The 19,250-nt window shown below is 51.2% G+C and overlaps 1 protein-coding gene across 3 annotated transcripts; it reads right to left on the bottom strand.

Annotated features, from left to right (window-relative positions):
• Positions 1-1,711: 1,711 nt before the first annotated feature.
• On the bottom strand, positions 1,712-16,617 carry Tm6sf1 (transmembrane 6 superfamily member 1). 3 transcript variants are annotated; one of them, XM_090321629.1, is made up of 10 exons: positions 16,485-16,615; positions 13,795-13,898; positions 12,939-13,036; positions 11,553-11,656; positions 9,913-9,995; positions 8,671-8,792; positions 7,635-7,739; positions 6,751-6,843; positions 6,237-6,356; positions 1,712-2,430 (listed from the first exon to the last, which is right to left on the bottom strand). In XM_090321629.1, the coding sequence occupies exons 1-10, from the start codon at positions 16,574-16,576 to the stop codon at positions 2,239-2,241; spliced, it is 1,113 nt and encodes a 370-aa protein (XP_090177755.1). In that variant the 5' UTR covers positions 16,577-16,615; the 3' UTR covers positions 1,712-2,238. The 3 variants fall into 3 exon arrangements, with proteins under 3 accessions (XP_090177755.1, XP_090177757.1, XP_090177756.1); XM_090321630.1 differs by having other exon boundaries at positions 2,342-2,430; positions 6,210-6,356; positions 16,485-16,617; XM_090321631.1 differs by lacking the exons at positions 11,553-11,656; positions 13,795-13,898; positions 16,485-16,615 and having other exon boundaries at positions 1,716-2,430; positions 12,939-13,007.
• Positions 16,618-19,250: the final 2,633 nt, after the last annotated feature.

Below are 19,250 nucleotides of genomic sequence, written 5' to 3'. Positions count from 1 at the left end.
AGTTGCCCTTAACCACAAGAAGTACTGAGGTTTTTTTGCACAGACGTCTACCCGTCTAGGATCCTTTAATCTAGGCACTTAGGTGCATCAAGTCCTGCCTTGGGCCCACTGTCGCCAGATACTCAGTTAAATAGGAGCGTTTTTCCATGACTACTCAGCAGAGGTATAAAGACAGGATTTCCTCTATGACAGAACTCAGGAGCTAATTCCTACATATATAATATTGGTAAATTGGAGATTAAATTGTCCTTCAGTTTTGAGGCTATGTGTAAAAGTGCGACCATATTGTACAACGTCTCTTCTATATTAGAAATAACCAGTCAACAGCTTACACTTCTCAAAATACACAGTGTGTACACAAACTGAGTTTCTATATGTGAAGGTAGTGAGTCTTCTGTGTTACTCTAAAGGCAGGGATTCATTTTTGCCCAATGCCAGTACACGCTGAGCTAATCGCTCAAGATGGGAATCGTGGCCTGTTTGTGCAGAGCTCAGCAGCAGCCCCATGGCAACGACAGGGCATTGACTTTGCAGAGAGGCTTTGAAAACGAACTGTTTCCTTTTGGAACTAGAATTAGAATAGTTAATAGCCATCCACAAACCATTACTATGTGTACATGATTGTTGCTATTGTGATCATAGAGATCTTAACTTATTTTTATGCCAGCTTACATTGTGAGAACACATCTAGTCAGTCTGGGTTTTATCAATCCTGTAATGCTCGTCCTTCGACCATTTTTCGAGTATTCGAGGTTTGTAGTTGAAAAGTTTACTGTAAAAAAAATAATGAAAAACAAAAAAAAAATGTATTGTTTTTACAGAATAAATATATTGGACTGTGTACCGGGAGTAAGATTTGAGGTTGTAAACCATCGAGTCAGTGTAATTTGGCTTTATGTGTGATGTGAGGTATCAGTGTAACTCATTTATTAAAGCAAAAGTTGCTAACAGCAAGTGGACAGTGGAATCAAGTGCAGGTGAGGGTTTTCTTTTTTCTCCTTTTGTATTGTTAAGCTCTCTGGGCTCTCAGTTAACACCGGGGAGACTGGGAAGAGATGACGGCATGACTAAGTTCGCTCCTGGGCATCCCAAAGAAAACGTGAGCACTAAAAGCTAGGCCATTGGCGAGATGGCAGCTGAGACGTCCACACCCGTCCACCTTCCACTCCAGGCACTCCAAGGAGGCAGCCATGTTTCTGCCTGTCTCCCCTTCAACAAATCCTGGTTTCCTCTATCATGCTCACTTCCAGATACAGAAAGTTGACAGAGATAGTAGAGAAGACAATCTGGTCTTTAAAAGGTACTTTTAATTTTGAAGATTTTATTTTAAAATTAATTCAATTTGGCTGGGGTATGGCTCAAGTGATAGAGCACCTGCTTAGTAAATGTGAGGCCCTGAGTTCAAATCCCAGTACCTCCAAAATAAATAAGTAAAATTAATGATTCTTAGTTCATCAAAAGACTTCTTCATTGCTCACACTAAAGCATGGATATAGATGACATTTTTTATTGGAACACATACACACACACACACACACACACACACATATATATATACTATTTATAACAGATTTTGTTAAATAGTCAAAACTTATGAAATATATATATTTCAAATTAACACAATCGGTTTTCATAAAGGCAAAAAATAATTTTATTAAAAATATGTGCAGAAATACAATAGAAATATTTCCAGTCACCAATAAAACAAGTATTTACTAATGATAGGCTATCTCATTTTGACTATTTAGATTCACACAAATATTTTTAATAGTAATTTTTTAAAGCAGTTAATAACGTACTTTCCTTGAGAAAACATTTTAAAATACTCAAATGGCCTTTTATATTGAGGTGGAGAGTGAAGCATTTTATATGCAGAAACTATTTCTCCAATCTGCAACTGCTGTTTTGACTTATTTTATAGACATCAACCATATTTGCTTCACCTTTATGCTTGCCATTGGAGGCATTAAATTGTAATTTTTCACACAAAAATTTAATGTGTAAATGGAATATTGAAATATATGGTCAGATTTATTCACAAATAATTTTAAGGTAACTCTTTAATACAGCTATTCCCCAATTCAGTTTTCCATGAAAAAAATTAGTCCACACAGTACTGTATTTTGATCACACGTACAGTGCAGCGTCAAAAGCTTGTGCTTGAGTATTCATGTACGGAAAGGAAGTGAATGAGGAAAAAGCCAGTGAGTGGCCCTCCGGGAAGAGTGCCAGGCCTCTCTATTCCGCTTTCTCATCTGCCTTGGTTTTTATGAAGAACTCTGGTCTGTAGACACAGCGGTAGGCCAGGAGCTGAGGAAGAATTCCATATGCTATATTTAATGTTAAAAAGAGGATTTTTGCGTCCTCAGGGACTCTGTAGACATAAGCCGTTCTCGCATGAAGGGAAGCACCAATGTGAGAAAACTGGGCCTGTCACATTTAAAAAAGAAAAAGCAAGAAAGGGTAAGCATGACACTTGTGTTCACCCAGACATACGGCGAGTTCTAGATGCTCATCATTCAGACCTTGTTTCTGGGCCCTCAGACTCACGTGCTCACAGGCAAAATACCTTCACACAACCTCATTCAGTGTAGGGTCATTCTTGATATAATGTCAAATGAAATACACTTTCTTTCATGTGGTTTTATTATGTCATCCAGTACCCCCAAACCAAACAAACCTGAATAAACCCTCCATTTTTTTTCTGATTTGCACCTGGAAATCTTATGTAGAGACTCAGCTATGTCTCACAACTTGTGACTCAATAAAAATGAAAAAAAAAAAAAGCCAGGTGCCAGTGGTTCACACCTGTAATGCTAGCTCCTCAGGAGGCCGAGATCGGCTGAGATCCTAGCCAGCCCGAGGCGGGAAGGCCCTCCAGTGAACCACCAGAAAGCTAGAAGTGGAGGTGTAGCTTTAGCAGTAGAGTGCTAACCTTGAGCAAAAAAAAAAGCTCTGAGATAGTGCCCAAGGCCCAGACCTGGCACAAAAAAAAAGAGGGGGGGGGAAGAGGACATTATAAAATGTACTTGGCACTGCTGTCTATTTAAAGAAAAACACCGCTGAACTGAAAAATGGTTGCTCACACCTGTAATCTTAGCTACTCAGGAGGCTGAGATCCAAGTATCAGGAATTGAAGCCAGCCAGGGCAGAAAATGTCCCAAGACTCTTATCCAATTAACCAGCAAAAAGAAAAGGTGAAGGTATGGTTCAAGTGGTAGAACACTAGTCTTGAGCAAAAAGCTAAGCAAGAGTATGAGGCCCTGAGTTCAAGCCCTAGTACTAGCACAAAAAACAAAAGCACTGAGAACCTCAGCTTCTTTTTTTTTTTTTATCATTTTTACATTCACTTCTTGGAGTAAGAGCTCGAACCTTTCATCATGTAGTTTGTTTATCTGTAATTTGTTTTCTGTGCTAGCAGTTAGGAGAATGATTGTTCTTTTTAAACTATAAATACGTACAGGCAAGCTTTTAAGATCAAACTGTAATGTATGTAGAAGTCTGACTTGGAGCATAGTTGAGTTTGCAGAAGGGAAAGGCGAGAAGGGCTTTCTGAGCCTGGAGCCATGGAGCACACACCCCAGATGTGCCGGTGGGTGGCTGCATAAGCACAGAGGAGAGTGACAGTAAGCAGGCAGCCAGCCCAGGCCACCAGAGGAGTGGAGTCTGTCAGCGTTCCTCAGGAGGTTCCACTGTGGAATGCAGCCAGCCTGCATTTCCACGTCCTGCCGAAATTCCAAGACAGGGAATCTAAATCACTGTCCAGGACCAACGTGAGAAGATGAGATACTGCAGTCTAGAGAAAACAGGTAACCAGAAGGAAGAAATCTGCTCTACGGGGGAAGTCAGGGATCCTGAAGAGTGGTCAGCAGAGAGCTGTGTGACACGCACCTGAGGAGGAAAGGCTGAGCGCACATGCGTTTGTATCCATGGCAGAAACGTTAATGGGCTGTGGTTTTATACATCTCCTATACAGTCTGCATACTTCTGTATGTGCTTGCTATTTATTCTCTGGAGAAAGTAAATTACTGTGTTTGCCAAGCACCAACAAGTGGATCCTGCACCGTGCAAGGCTCTGGGAGTGCTCTGCCCTCAGACACCTCCGGGGGGAAGGTGCCCAAGCCACCCAGAAAATGCATTTGGAACTCTGGGCCACCAGGACTGTGAACAATGAGCACTTGGGGGCTGCCCTGAGGCGCTGCTGCCGCTGCTGCTGCTGGACACGCCAAGAACTTTGCGCAGGAGCTTTGCTCCTGTCCGTTTCTCTCTGGGGCCCATTTTGAATGCCTTTTTCTGAATATATACCTAAACCTTTTCCTCTGGACTCGAAGCCAGTTTTAAACCATATTTTCTCAGAAATGTGGGTTTGGAGACTTTATAGACACTTGTACGCATTGCAGAATTTGTCAGATTTGGAAAAGGCACCCGCTAAGCTTTCGGTGTAAGGACTAAGCAGATGTGCCTCCTTGTGTAGGAAAGCCAGCGATTCTGCTGCCTGTCTCGTGCACTAATGCACTGACCGGCGCAGTTATACCTCATTCTCACCAACAGCAGACTCACAGCAACACTGAAAAATGATTCATGTCCCTAGATTAGATTGTAAGCCTACTGGGCAGGTCCTGTGTCAAATGTTTTGTGTGGCACCTATCACATTGTTAACGCTCAATAAACGTTCAACGGTAATAGTCTTGTGACGGTCAAGATACAAAACCCATCTGTAAAGCACTTTCCATACCTCCACTAGGCCATTCTCAGAACGGGGGCACTGTGGGTGCCTCATTAAGAGGCACTCACATGTGAGAGAATCCAGTTTTCCCCCCAGGTGCATGGTACTAAACATCAGTTGGGCCTGGAGAGGGCTGTTTCCCCGCCACCACTCCGTAAGCACCTAGCTAATCAGGGCAGCACCCGCCCGGGGTTGGGGTGGGGAGTCACCACCCACCAGGCCTCCCTACCTCCCTATACTGGCTCTGCTGGGTCAGGTGGGGGAGGGAACTGCGTTGCTCAAGTTCTGAATCTAATCTCTTTACTTGGGTGGTTTTCGTTTATTTCATCCTAAATTGTCTTCTACCTTACATAACTAACTTACCGAGATTCACTTTTCTCACACTTTTCTTTTTTTTTTTAAGGTGCCTCGGCTGGAATAGAAAATGGGGCACTGAAGGCCAAAAGGGTTACAGTTTAATCGCTCCCCTAGTCTCTAGAGCAGCAACCCAGAAAGGATGGCTAGAAATGGCTGTTCTGACTGCTGAACGGACTGAGCTCTGTGTGTTCGTGTGACTGTCACAGGGAAGAAGGGAGGGGACATTGGGACAGTGGCTGGGTTGTTGAGCTGACCCTGGATTCCTTGCTAACCCAGAGCCATGCTGTCTTTTCTTAGGGCTTTCTGGGAGTCCCAGCCTAGTGACTCAGCACTGACTCTGGAAGCAGGTGCCAGGCCTGCCAGCAAGACAGCCCCAGGCCAGCTCTGTCACCTGAGAACGTGGGTAGTGAAAGAACCTCCCTCCCAACAAGGTAGGGGTCCTAACGAGGGTCAGAGAGGCAGCTCCCCTGTGGGGGTCTCCAGTGATGCCCACTCAGAACCTGGCACTGTTATTTTGTTGCAAACTGGGGCTCTCTGTTTCTAGGTCCCCTTATAGGTGCTTCCCTCAGAGGGGAAGAAGCAGGAGAAGATGCAAGGCCTGCAGTCTAGCTTGGATACTAAATGCGTTAGGTAATGGGTCAGTCACATAAGGGACAAAGGTGTAAATAAGATTATGTTAGCACCCCTAATTCTCCACGTTCTCCCCTGTCTTGACTTCCAAACACCCCTTTCCATCAAGGGGAACATGAGGAAACTCCCAGGAGCACCTTGTACAGCCAGATTACCCACAAGGACGTCCCCAGGCTCCCTGGTGAGCTCCTGCACAGCAGGGAATGGGGAGGGGGACACCCCTGGGACTCTGAGACCCATTCTGCCTTGATGACTGGACAGTAGGCAGCCCACAGCAAATCCACCCCACAGCTTTTGCCCAGTTTCCTTGGTTTGGGGGTGATTATAACCCACTGCACGCAGTGTAAATTGTCTTCAGGTTCACTAATCTCTAAACGTCTGTCTCCTCCGAGCTTTCTGAAAAATAAGATCATCCAAAAATTGTATAATGGTGGCATGCCAGTTACTGCTGGTAGCCCTGCTCTAACCACACGCGGGACAGTGATGGCTCTCGTACATTGAACGGCTAGTCAGTCCTGGGTACCTGGGCCAGGCCTCCGGCATGGATCAGCGTGATGTCCGGCATCCAGGAACACCCGGGGACCACAAGTCCGTAAGAGGCCATCACAAAGTATGGGACAGAATAGAACATATACGCCAGCATCTAGAATGAACAGGGAGTGTATATCATCAGATTAACAATGTGGTCTGAATAGAAAGAAAAAAAAAATACTAGCATTTGCCAATGCTAATTCCTATTCCTTGCACAAGGCCACATTTTTCCAATATAAAAGGGGAAAAAAAAGTAACTTTAGAGGGGCCGGGAGTTTGGCCTAGTGGTTAAAGTGCTTGCCTAGCATGCATGAAGACCCGTGTTCGATTCCTCGGTACCACATACATAGAAAAAAGCCAGAAGTGGTGCTGAGGCTCAAGTGGTAGAGCTCTAGCCTTGAGAAAGTCCAAGGACAGTGCTCAAGCCCTGAGCTCAAGCCCAGGACTGGCAAAAAAAAAAAAAAAAGTAACTTTAGAGAAATCTTAGGCATCGTTAAGTATACAACCTGAATTTTAGGATAAGCTGCAGGATCTTTCAGGTAGGGCTCTTGAAATTGTGTGTACAATCGGCAGAGCTCAGCTGGGCAGTCCAATGCAACCTGCAAACCAAAGCAAATTCATTGTGAAAATACAGTTGCTTCTGAGCCTTGGGTTTTCAGATAAGGCTAAATGTGTGAGGTTTAGTCACAGCTGTCTGGCTATTTAACAAAAACTATGCATTGTAGGGGCTCATCAGAGAAAAAGCAAAGAATGGAAACATTCTGCAGATTTATCTAAGGAGATTAAGCAGAGGTTAGTAATGGAGCAGGAGTAAAAACTAATACTGTATTGTTGATAACTTTCAAAGACTCATAAAGGATCTAGGTTTAGTAGCTGAAGAAGGTTGTGTGAAAACCCAGCAGTCCCTCGGAGACTGGGCTGAGGACGAGAAGCAGGAAGCAGGCCCGAGGTTCCAGGCTAAATCAGATTTTAATCATTTCCTGAGAATTCTGGTATAAGAAACTTAGCCAGGCACTGGTGGCTCACAACTGTAATTTTAGCTATTAGGAGGCTGGAGGCTGAGATCTGAGGATTGCTATTAAAACTAGGCAAGAAAGTCTGTGCATCTACCCCCCCCCCCGTCAGCCTTGAACTCAGGGCTTCATGCATGCTAGGCAAGCACTCTACGACTAGGCCAAACTCCAGTCCTGTGCAACTCTTATCTCCAATTAACTACCCATTTGGGGGAAGCAGAGCTGTAGCTCAAATGGTAGAGCACTCGTTTTGAGCAAAAAAGCTCAGGGACAACACCTAAGTCCTGAGTTCAAGCCCCAGGACAGGCACATACACAGACACAGAAGATTTTCCATTGGAAGCATTAACATGTAATAACGTTACGTTCTGATCGTACCAAGCCTCTGAACAGGCAGAATCCAGCGGCCAGCAAGAGGCAGATGACGAACATGAAATCAAATGGTCGTCTCAGCAGGTCCTTGGCTTGTGCTTCTTGAACAGCCTAAAACACAATTTATGAATCAAGAGCCAAGTCCAGAGTTCAAAGAATCCGAAATCTACTGAATCATTTATTTATATTTATTGGGCTGAAATTTGAACTCAGGTGCTGTACCCCTGGAGCCATGCCCCCAAACCTTTTTTGCACTAGCTGTTTTTGTGATAGGATCTCACTTTTCCTCCCAGCCCATGATTCTACTTATTTATTTATTTATTTATTTATTTACTGATTTGGGGCCAGTTGGAACTAGAACCTGTTTCTCTCAGCACCGGGTGGCAAAGCTCCTTTTGGCCCATCACCTGTTTTAGCATTAGAAAATAACAATAATGGTCTTTGTGGGTTTCATGACCTGAGCTCTCTGCTGGCACTCACATGAAGCCTTTGAAAACAGGCAGGCCGAGGCGAAGGCTAGGGTTACTGATTGCTTCTTCTTTTAGACAACAACCTAAGCAGAATCTGATGAGAGCCAAGTCTTTGACAAGACCACTACTACAGGAGCTCCTGGGAAGTGAGGCCTGGCTAAGAGAAGGGGGCATTCCAACAGAAACAGCCACCTGCACAGTGCAGAAGCACAGTCCCTGGGCCAGGTGCCTTCGGTGCTCTGCTCCTCAGAGGCACAGTTCTTTCTATTCGTGGCGCATGGACATAGGTGAGCTCTGTGAGTTGGAGAGCACGTTACATTTAAACTTAATAAAATCCAGGCACCAGTGGCTCATGCCTGTCATCCTAGCTACTCAAAAGGCTGAGATCTCAGAAGACTGAGATCTGAGTTTCACCCCTCAAAGCCAGCTATGTTCAACTAACCACCAAAAAACCAGAAGTGGTGTTGTGGCTCTAAGTGGTAGAGTGCTAGCCTTGAGCAAAATCCATCAGGGACAGCACCTTGGCTGTGAGTTCAAGCCCCTCAATTGTCCAAAAATTTAAAAAAGTTCACCTTTGAGGGATAATTGTAATTTTCTGATGGCTGACTATAGATTCTGAAACCAGCCCAGATGGAAAGACACGCATATGGTATGCTTAAGAAAAAGGCAGGACAAATTTGTGCTCCAAACTTCCCTGTTTGAGAGAAAGAAATAAAGTCAAAAGTTTATTCAAGCATGTCAAAGTACAAGTAAAGGACATGACCCCATCTCAAATCATCTAAAACTTTCCTAATTAAAAAGCTATAATTTTCATGAGATAAAAAGGCCAATTTAAAACTATTAGATTCTGTGTGTGTGTGCGCGCGCGCGTGCGCGCGCGTGTGTGTGTGTGTGTATAAAGACAGCATAATGAAACCCTCCAAGGTATTGTTTAAAAAAAAAAAGAAAGAGGGTTAAGGAAATATAATAGAGGAAAAATGTGCTCAAAGTATGCTATATGTATCTATGGAAATACTACTAGGAATGTGGCTTAATGGTAGAGTGCTTGCCTAGCTTGCATGAAGCCTTAAGTTCGATTCCTCAGTACCACATACACAGAAAAAGCCAGAAGTGGCACTATGGCTCAAATGATAAGAGTGCTAGCCTTGAGCAAAAGCTTAAGCCCAGGCCTTGAGTTCAAGCCTCAGGATTAACAAGCAAAGAAAGAAAGGAAAAGCAAAAACTTATCTGATGTTTATTAAGTCATCTCTTTATCTACAATATAGAAAAGCACATGTTATATCCTAATTTCCTACACTCATAAATAACATCTTACATAGCCTTTAAGAGCCTTAATTTCTGTATACAATTATGAAGTTCTCATAGGGTGTCAGGAGTTATTTAAAATACAGAGTTGGAAGAAATACTTATACAAATGCTATAGCTCTCTAGCTCCTTCTAGAAAGTATGAATAGTCAATTAATTGATGATGTAGTCACTCAGTATATTTTTTTTCTGCCAGTCTTGGGGCTTGAGCCCAGGGCCTAAGCACTGTTCTTGGACTTTCTGAAGGCTAGAGCTCCACCACTTGAGCCACAGCACCACTTCTGATTTTTTCTATGTATGTGGAACTGAGAAATTGAACCTCGGTTTTCATGCATGCTAGGCACTTTACCACTAGGCCAAACTCCTAAAAGCTGAGAGTACAGAGTGAAGAATAGGAAGAAATTTGCAAAATCATTTTTATAAGGTTTGAATTTGGTTCTTCAAAATAATTTCTCTATTTAAAAAATGCTGCAGAAAAGGAAAATGAATTTTAAGGTAAAGTTTTTTACCTACGATGTTTCCAGGCACAAAAACGACAATGCTCATTACAATGGATCCAACCCAGTATAGACCAATGGTTCTATAACTTTCCCTGCAACAGAAAACCTTGGCTTAGTGCACTTGTCTTAAAATAATACCCTTAGCTGGGCTTGGTGGCTCACGCCTGTAATCCTAGATACTCAGGAGCCTGAGATCTGAGGATCTTGGTTCAAAGCCAGCCCAGGCACTAAAGACCATGAGACTCTTATCTCCAGTTAACCACTAGAAAATGGGAAGTGGGGCTTGGCTTAAGGGGTAGGGCAGTATTGAGCTGAAGAGGTCAGGGACAGCGCCCAGGCTCAGAGTTCAAGCCCCATGAACGACCCAAAAAAAAAAAATCTTAGCAAAAGGTGATTCTCACTAGTGCATTACGTGCATCATAAAAACCTTTTTAATTAAGAGCAATAAACACAAGGGATGCTGGTGGCATTTCTGTGTATGACAGCCTGTGTACAGACTCCTTTGCATCCTTTTGAACAGAAAATTCTGCCTGCCACAACGGCCTGCTGGCTGTTAACTACAAGATGACCATGGCTGGATTCCTGTCTCCCCTTATGGGCCCAGAGGGAAAGGAAGGGTCAAAGAAGAAAGGACACTGGATCCGTACCTTAAGTTGTGGTAAGTCTGGGTGGTAGAATGTCAACTCCAAGTATGGGTAATGGGATGTAAAATGGACTCTCCTTAGTGGCATGGAGTTTTGTCCAGAGCCAGGAAGGTAGAGGTAATTCATAACCCAACTCGTGCTCTAAAGCAGCCGCTTGACTTAGCCCCTCACATCCAGTGAGGTGCCTTCAGCTGCTGGCTTGGTACGAAGTAAAAAGCTAAGAGGCCTTCTGCGGCAACCGGTAGAGAATGCTGCATTTACTGCCCGGCCCCCGTCCTCATGCCAGATGCAGACGACCCCATGAGAGCCAGGAGGAGGGACAAGAATGAGCTGAAGTGCCCTTGAGGCCGAGAGCCAGAACAGGATGGCACATCAAGCATTTCCGTCTTCAATGTGATTGTTCGAGTAGAAGCTGGGAAACGTAGCTGGGTTTGAGCCACCTTGGGAATCCCTGCCCTGGACATGCTTTCTGAGACACCAGCTGGGGGAATCACATAAATTCTACACTGCTTGTATCCCAGCTGAGGTTCAAGCCAGGAGGCTTGATGTGCACTCCATGGGCCAGCCAGCATCTCACAGCAGGGGGCGCTCCTGCCTCAAAACCCACCGTGGCGGAGACTGCCTGCAGACACATGCCTGAATCCTAGTCCTGTGAAGGACAGCCTGTGCCCTGCGTCTCTGCGTCTGAACTGGGGTATAAGCTCCACACCACACCGGGACTGGAACTTTCCATTAGAATATGGGCTTGAATTCCCGAAAATGGGACTGTTCTTAGAGCATAACCAGAAAGCTAAGGGGTCACTTTGCCTCAGCTGTCAGCTAAGTAGGGGCCAAACCAAGGCGATGTGTTCTAAAAGGCAGCATGCAGCGAAAAGCCATGCCTAAATCAGACTGCAGGGCGTCTGCTGCTGCCAGAGCTGTCTGCCTGCCTCTCTCTGTGCCCATGGTTTCCTTACGTGCCCATGCACCAGCCGACAGGGAGAAGGCACACACCCACAGACTTACTCCCAGGCTATGGCCGCCACCATCACCAGGTACATCAGGTAGTGGGCAGAGCCGTCCCAGTAGCAGATCATATGCCCGTAGGCTGTGTTCAGATAGGGCTCACCCTGAGGAGAGCGTGAGAAGAAGACGGCTTTCAGTAAGACAGAACTACGATCACAACCCAGCTGACAGGCTGGGTAGCGGAGACGGAGCCAGCGCCCTCCGCGGCGGCTCAGACGTGTACGATACACGGGCAGGTGGCTGTGGGGTCAGCCCGATTGGGTGACCGACTCACAGGCCAAACCTGTCCCTAGAGGGGCTTGTCCACAGCCAGAGGAGTGCCCAGAGGAAACCCTGCTTCCTGGAGCCACTGGCTGGCCTCTCTTCCAGTGGCAGCCTCACACCAGCCATGCTGCCTTCCAGGCAGCTCTGTGGGTGGAACACATCGACTGCATTGTAGGTGCGGAGGGGAGGCCCCACGGGGCTTCTGCACGGGCCTGAGGTCAGCTGCACAGTGCTGTCCCCTCCTCCCCTCAGAAAGCCCGGGACACCTCCGACAAGATCAGCAAGGCCAGCATCCTCCCACACCCGCCATGCTGCCCGTCCCCCTGTGACCCCGACGTCCACATGCAAGCCTGCAGCCAGCGACACGCAGTTCCCCGTCCTGCCTCGGCCCGCTGCACCTTCTCTTCAGGACGTGAGGCAGTGAGCTCCCGGCAGCAGCGCAGGGCCCTTGCCCCAGTCTTCTTCACCCACTGTCCGCAGAGCTGAGCCCCCCCGTCCCTCTGCTTCTGTAAACGTGGCAACACTGCAGAGGCCCAACTCGTCTGGGCCTTGCCCTCCTGCGCCACATCCTGTCGTCAGCCCCTGCTAGCTCTCAAGCTCTCGGCCGCTCGCCCCGCTTCCCAGCACTGCTGCCATCCGGCCTCCTGGCACCTTGCTGGCTCTGCAGAAGTCCCTCCTTCCTGATGTCCAGCCAAGGTCATCGGCCTTTCCCTGCTAGTGCATCTCTCCAGGGCTGACCACTTCCTCCCTGGAAGGAGGGGTTCCCTCTACCACCCAGGACACCTCCAGAGTCGCTCAAAGCCCGTGAGGCGCAGAGGACTAGCCTCCCGCTGCTCCCGCTGCCCCCGTTCAGCCCCTGTGCCTGGAAAGGTGGGACAGCGCCCTCCTCTGGAGAGGGGTCAGCCACAATCAAGTAGCCTTAGCACCCTGGGTCTTCACGCCTCCCAAGCTGAAGGTTGATTTGGGCTGTCTGAGATTTTAATGGACAAATATTTGTTGTATCCACACAGAGACAGTGTGGACCAAGAGAGTCAAGAGGAGGGAGCGGCCGTGTGCCATGTGAAGACACAGCGCCTGAGGACCAAGCCCCCTGGTGCTAGGGGCTGTGAGCCTCCAGCCTACCTCTCTCAGGTAGTGTGTCAGGAAGCCATCGACAATCCCGTCCTGTTCCAGGCCCGTGATGAGGCTCACCACACTGGTGAATCCGAAGACCGCGTACACTGCAACCAAGGATGCCGTGGTTAAATGCAGTGCCACTGGAGACAGACGGCAAGCCAGGCCAACGTCAGTGGCGCCATGCTTGCCCAGGGGATGACACTGCGACACACAGACTGGCAACCCCACAGGGGCCTCGGCCAGAGCTGCACTGTCTCCACAGCCCCCTGCCTGGCACCAGCACCGACAGCCTGTGACCCTCGAGGAGATGACAGAGACACCACTCTCCAGGTGAGGGGGTGCTGGCTGGGGCCCACTCCTCAAGAGCCCAGGGCATGGCAGAGGGTGCGGGATCCTGGCCGTCCACTTGAGCCCACCGGGAGGCTGAGGAGGGCAGTGTGGGCACCCAGGAGTGGGAAGGAAGGGAGGTCAGTGGGAGGGCTGGTGGGAGGCAAGAAGGATATGGTCTCCAGGGTCAGACGGCAAGAAGAAGAAAGAAGAGAGAGATGAGACAGCGAGAGTGAGAGAGAGAGAGAGAGAGAGAGAGAGAGAGAGAGAGAGAGAGAGAGAGAGAGAGAGAGAGAGAGAGAGAGAGAAAGGAGGCGGCGCAGGTACTTGGGGAAGACCACGCTGTTGAACGCTGAATGCCCAGGTGTGTAGACCAAGGCTCTGGGCCATGCATCCATGCCAGCGAAGCAGACTGGGAGTGCAGACAAAAGCCGGAAGCCCAGGAAGGAGGCAGAGGCAGGGGTGGGGGTGCCGACGGAGGCCAGGGCTGGTGTCACTACAGGGACGTGAGCTGGCTCCCTCCGGAGAGACCTACCGTGGAAGAGGGGGTCCCGGGGGGATTTTCTCCTGACGAGTACTTGGGCCACCAGGGCCACCAGGAGCAAGATGAGGGCGGCGACCGCAACGACTGTCCAGGAACTGCAACAACCAAAAGAGGAGGGGCTCGCAGTGGTGCCCGGAACTTCCTGACCACCAAGCACATTTGCTCGCAGCGCGGCATGGTTCACACACAACCCTGCCTACAGCTCCATGGCCGGCCCCCGCAGCTAGGCCAGCCAGCACAGCTGGGCTGCGGTCCTGCGGCTTCCAGGCCCACAGAGCCCAGAGTCTGACTCTTCACTCTCACTTGGCCCATCTAGGACCCAGTGTCTCGGAAGCACAGACTCGGTCTGGAGCTGCCTCTGCCTCCACCCCGCCCTGCCGCTGGCAGCTGACAGCCATGCCCACTGAGCAGCCGCCTAAGTACAGGAAGTACCCAGCAGCAGGGCCCCATGCAGCTTCTGGGGGACTAGACGTGCTGTTAAAGTCCAGATGAACGGGAGGCCCTGTCGGAGGGACATAGCCTCAGCGGGCTCCCCTCCCTCCATGACATCACCTCCAGTTCCACAGAGACACGTCCAGTACCCCTGACCCTGGGGCCGCAGGAAACCCTCTGCCGTAAAATGCCCTGGGAGAACACTGGGGGAGGGGGGGCTGACTGGATGGGTAATGACAAAGTGACCGGTGACATGAACACATGCACATACTAGGCTGTGCAGAGGGATGAGCTAGTTCTGTCAAAGAAGATGGTCAGACAGCGTGCAGGGGACAAACTCAGGGTGGGTGGCTCCTTGCAAAGGCCCTAGCCAGCGGGGAGAGCCCAGGGGTGTCAGGGCATGGGGACTGTGCCTCCAGCAGGCGATGGAGATGGGATGGTGGAAGAATGTTTTCATGGTGAGCAGGCAGGTGCTGGTCAGCACGTGCTGGTCAGCAGGCAAGCCAGAGCCCCAGCTCCCAGCTGGCTCACCTGGGGTGCCATGGGGGTGCTGTGGGTGGAGACTCAGGAGGAGGGGGGCTGTGGGTGGAGACTCAGGAGGAGGGGGCTGTGGGTGGAGACTCAGGAGGAGGGGGGCTGTGGGTGGAGACTCAGGAGGAGGGGGCTGTGGGTGGAGACTCAGGAGGGGGGCTGTGGGTGGAGACTCAGGAGGAGGGGGGCTGTGGGTGGAGACTCAGGAGGAGGGGGCTGTGGGTGGAGACTCAGGAGGAGGGGGCTGTGGGTGGAGACTCAGGAGGAGGGGGCTGTGGGTGGAGACTCAGGAGGGGGGGGCTGTGGGTGGAGACTCAGGAGGAGGGGGGCTGTGGGTGGAGACTCAGGAGGGGGGGGGCTGTGGGTGGTGGAGATGCCAACTCCGGGGGCAGTGTGCGCCCAGTGGGGTCACCACTTCCTCCTGGGTGGCTGCCTGCCCACGGATCCTCCCCTTGGCGCCCTCCCTCCTGGCCCACCAGCCCCCGACCAGGGCGCCACCGTGCCTGGCCCACTCCGGAGGCCGCCGGCGGGTGCCCCGCGGGCCATCACTTGTGTGCAGGCTGACGAGCGTGGAACCCCCCCCCCCCCACCCGTCCAGACCCCTCCCACCCCTCCCAGTCCAGACCTCCCCATCCAGACCCCTCCCCGTCCAGACCCCTCCCCGTCCAGACCCCTCCCACCCCTCCCCGTCCAGACCTCCCCGTCCAGACCCCTCCCCGTCTAGACCCCTCCCACCCCTCCCAGTCCAGACCTCCCCATCCAGACCCCTCCCCGTCCAGACCCCTCCCCGTCCAGACCCCTCCCACCCCTCCCCGTCCAGACCTCCCCGTCCAGACCCCTCCCCGTCTAGACCCCTCCCACCCCTCCCAGTCCAGACCTCCCCATCCAGACCCCTCCCCGTCCAGACCCCTCCCCGTCCAGACCCCTCCCACCCCTCCCCGTCCAGACCTCCCCGTCCAGACCTCCCCGTCCAGACCCCTCCCCGTCCAGACCCCTCCCACCCCTCCCAGTCCAGACCTCCCCATCCAGACCCCTCCCCGTCCAGACCCCTCCCCGTCCAGACCCCTCCCACCCCTCCCCGTCCAGACCTCCCCGTCCAGACCTCCCCGTCCAGACCCCTCCCCGTCCAGACCCCTCCCACCCCTCCCCGTCCAGACCTCCCCGTCCAGACCCCTCCCCGTCTAGACCCCTCCCACCCCTCCCAGTCCAGACCTCCCCGTCCAGACCCCTCCCACCCCTCCCAGTCCAGACCTCCCCGTCCAGACCCCTCCCACCCCTCCCAGTCCAGACCTCCCCGTCCAGACCCCTCCCACCCCTCCCAGTCCAGACCTCCCCGTCCAGACCCCTCCCCGCCCAGACCCCTCCCACCCCTCCCAGTCCAGACCTCCCCGTCCAGACCCCTCCCCGTCCAGACCCCTCCCACCCCTCCCAGTCCAGACCTCCCCGTCCAGACCCCTCCCCGTCTAGACCTCCCCACCCAGACCCCTCCCCGCCCAGACCCCTCCCCGTCCCGGCCTCCCCGTCCGGGCCATTCAGTCCTCGGCCGCTGCAGGAGGGGAGCCCTTCAGCCCCGGGATCCCTCTGACAGACGGGAAACAGAGGCCAAGTGGCGGGCGAGGCTGGGCCGGGCCGGGGTCGCCGGGGTGGCCGTGGACGGCCGGGGCTGAGCCCCCTCCCGGGACCCCGGCCTCCCGCCGCCGCCCGGCCCGCGCACTCACTCGAGCTGGGCCGCCAGGTGGTTGAAGACGGAGGTGACCGGGATGGCGGCCAGCGACAGCGCGAACACGCCGGTGGCGGCGGAGGCGCTCATCGCCGCGGCGCCCGCGCCTCTCCGCGGCCCTGCCCCGGGTGCCCGGCCCGCCGCCCCGCCCCGCCCCGCCCCGCCCGCCCCACCGGCCCGGCCTCCGCGGGCGGCGCGCGCCCGGCGCTCGGCGGGGAGGCGGGCGGGCGGGGCGGGGCGGGCGGAGGGTGGAGCCGAGACCCGCGGGCCCGAGACGGGGGAGGGGGCCAGGGGGAGGGGATCAGGGGAGGGCGCACACTTGCCCTGAGTCAAGGAGCAGGTGAACACATGTGAAGAGGGAAGCCTGGAGTGAGCTGGCAGCCCCTGACCCTCCCCACGGAGCTGTGGTGCCCGTCCTGGAACCCAGCGCAGCCCCATTCCACATCTCCATTCACAGGGGAGAATGTGTGAGGAGGCCTGCAGGCCCCCCAATGGCAGAACCCAGTTTGAAATACTGGAGTCCTTCACCTAAAGCCCACATGGCCTGCTGTGGGGATCTGACACCCTAAAACGTCATTTACTTTTTTTTTTTTTTTTTTGCCAGTCCTGAGGCTTGAACTCAGGGCCTGAGCGCCATCCTTGGGATTTCTCAAGGCTAGAGCTCCACCACTTCAGCCACAGCACCACTTGCGTCATTTTTTTCTCTGTATGTACTGAGGAATCGAACCCAGGTCTTTGTGCATGCTAGGCAAGCACTCTACCACTAGGCCAGACTCCCGGCCCTGACACCTACTTTTTGATAGCCTGCGCTCCTAGGTCCTCAAACCTGCAGACAACTCTGTCAGCCAACAACAGGCCGATGTGTACATCTTCAGACACCGTGACACCTTGTCCACCACCACACCAGCAGCAGGAAACCCAGGGTTGCCAAATGTGCCAGGAAACCAACTGTCAACGACTTCCGTTCTCACCCGTCCTGGATCGCTCAGCTGCAGAAGTGGAGAACTTCCAAAGGTGATTAACAAGACCTGGAGTGGCTTACTTACAAAATAAGGACCCGTGGAGGGGCGTGGACTGCGGAGACAGATTTCATCACTGACCAGTCCCTTGCCGATCAACCTGTGGAGAGTTGAGGACTTTTTTGTTGTTGTTGTCGGTCATGGGGCCTGAGCACTGTTCCTGAGCTCTTCAGCCCAAGGCTACTACTGCCTTATCCCTTAAGCCACGGCCCCACTTCCTGTTTTCTAGTGGTTAATTGGGAGATAAGAGTCGCAGGGACTCAGACCTCAGCCTCCTGAGTAGCTAGGATGACAGGCGTGAGCCACGGGGCGCAGCAGGGCAGATGGCTTTTGAAGTAATCTCTTTGTGATCTTGAACAGCAAACTTACAGGGTCAGAATTCTGTGTGTAGGAGCATCAATGTGTTCACGCCTCACCCGCTGGTCTGCCATCTCCTTATCTCTAGTGTGAGCAAAGATGGCCTTAAATACAGGAAGTAGAAAGAAGTTGGTAAGATAAACGATGAGTACCGAAGTGCTGAAGAGCCAATGATCACATCACAGCATCCACTCAGTAGGTAGTTGTTGATATGGCGCACAACGTGCCACCTCCTATACTAGACCTTGCAGTTATTTGGGGGAGAAAAAAAGATGCTTTGTGCTGGGTGCAGTGGTTCATGCCTATAATACTAGCTGCTGAGGAAGCGGAGGAAGTTTGTGGTCTGGAGTTAGGCAGGACAGGAAGTTTGTAAAATGCCATCACAGCCAGCAGCTGTCCTGGTGGCAAGAATTTATCATCCCAGATTGTGGTAGAAAGTGTCCAGGGAGATTGTAGTCAGGAAGGCTCAGGCAACAAGCAAAACCTTATCTCAAAAATAACCAGAGTAGGGGTCGGGACTGTGGCCTAATGGTAGAGTGCTTGCCTAGCATGCATGAAGACCAGTGTTCGATTCCTTGGTACCACATACATAGAAAAAAGCTGGAAGTGGTGCTGAGGCTCAAGTGGTGGAGCTCTAGACTTGAGAAAGCCCAAGAACAGCACTGGGGCCCTGAATTCAAGCCCCAGGACTGGCAAAAAATTAAAATTAAAAACTATAAATTAAAAAAAAAAAAACAGAGCAAGCCAAGCACTAGTGACTCATATCTGTATATCCTAGCTACTCAGAAGGCTGAGATGGGAGGATCACAGTTCAAAGCCAGCCCAAGTAGAAAAGTCTGTGAGACTTGTATCTCCAATTAAGCATTAGAAAGTTGGAAGTGGTGTTGTGGGTAAAGGTGGTAGAGTGCAAGGCTAGCCTTAAGCTTAGAGCTCAGGGACATTGCCTAGGCCCTGAGTTCAAGCCCCAGAACTACAAAAAATAAAAGTCACAAGAAAGAAAATGGAAGACAGCAAGAAGATGTTGAACTCGAGGGCAAAAGTAGAAAAATCTGCCTTGAAAGCAAGGGGACTTTCCGAGGCCAGCAGGAAAGGGACAGATGGGCAGATCAAGTTTCTGTTAGCTGGGAAATGAGCAGAGATGGACAAAGTGAAATGAAATGTGTTCACATACTCAGCCCAGTCTACTATATTTGTCCCCTGTAACCAGAGAGGCAGCGTGTTCCGGAGAGGTGCACGCCGAGCATTTCACTTCTGTTTGTGAAGCGTGTTCCGGAGAGGTGCACGCCGAGCATTTCACTTCTGTTTGTGAAGCGTGTTCCGGAGAGGTGCACGCCGAGCATTTCATTTCTGTTTGTGAAGGCTTCTTTTGTGGAAGGTCATGTTTACAT

This window comes from Megascapheus bottae, chromosome 30 (assembly GCF_031878675.1).
Source record: "Megascapheus bottae isolate mThoBot1 chromosome 30, mThoBot2.hap1, whole genome shotgun sequence".
Classification (NCBI taxonomy): domain Eukaryota; kingdom Metazoa; phylum Chordata; class Mammalia; order Rodentia; family Geomyidae; genus Megascapheus; species Megascapheus bottae.
The sequence above is the reverse complement of the archived record's forward strand: the minus strand, read 5'-3'. Positions and strand labels throughout refer to the sequence as shown.

Bases quoted from the DNA above. Each gene is read 5' to 3' on its own strand.
- Tm6sf1 (XM_090321629.1), bottom strand. From the start codon at position 16,576: ATGAGCGCCTCCGCCGCCACCGGCGTGTTCGCGCTGTCGCTGGCCGCC. The intron at 13,899-16,484 runs GTGAGTGCGCGG...TGGTTGTTGCAG, and splicing joins CACCTGGCGGCCCAGCTCGA to TTCCTGGACAGTCGTTGCGG. The intron at 7,740-8,670 runs GTGAACTTTTTT...ATTGTGTTTTAG, and splicing joins ATTACAATTATCCCTCAAAG to GCTGTTCAAGAAGCACAAGC.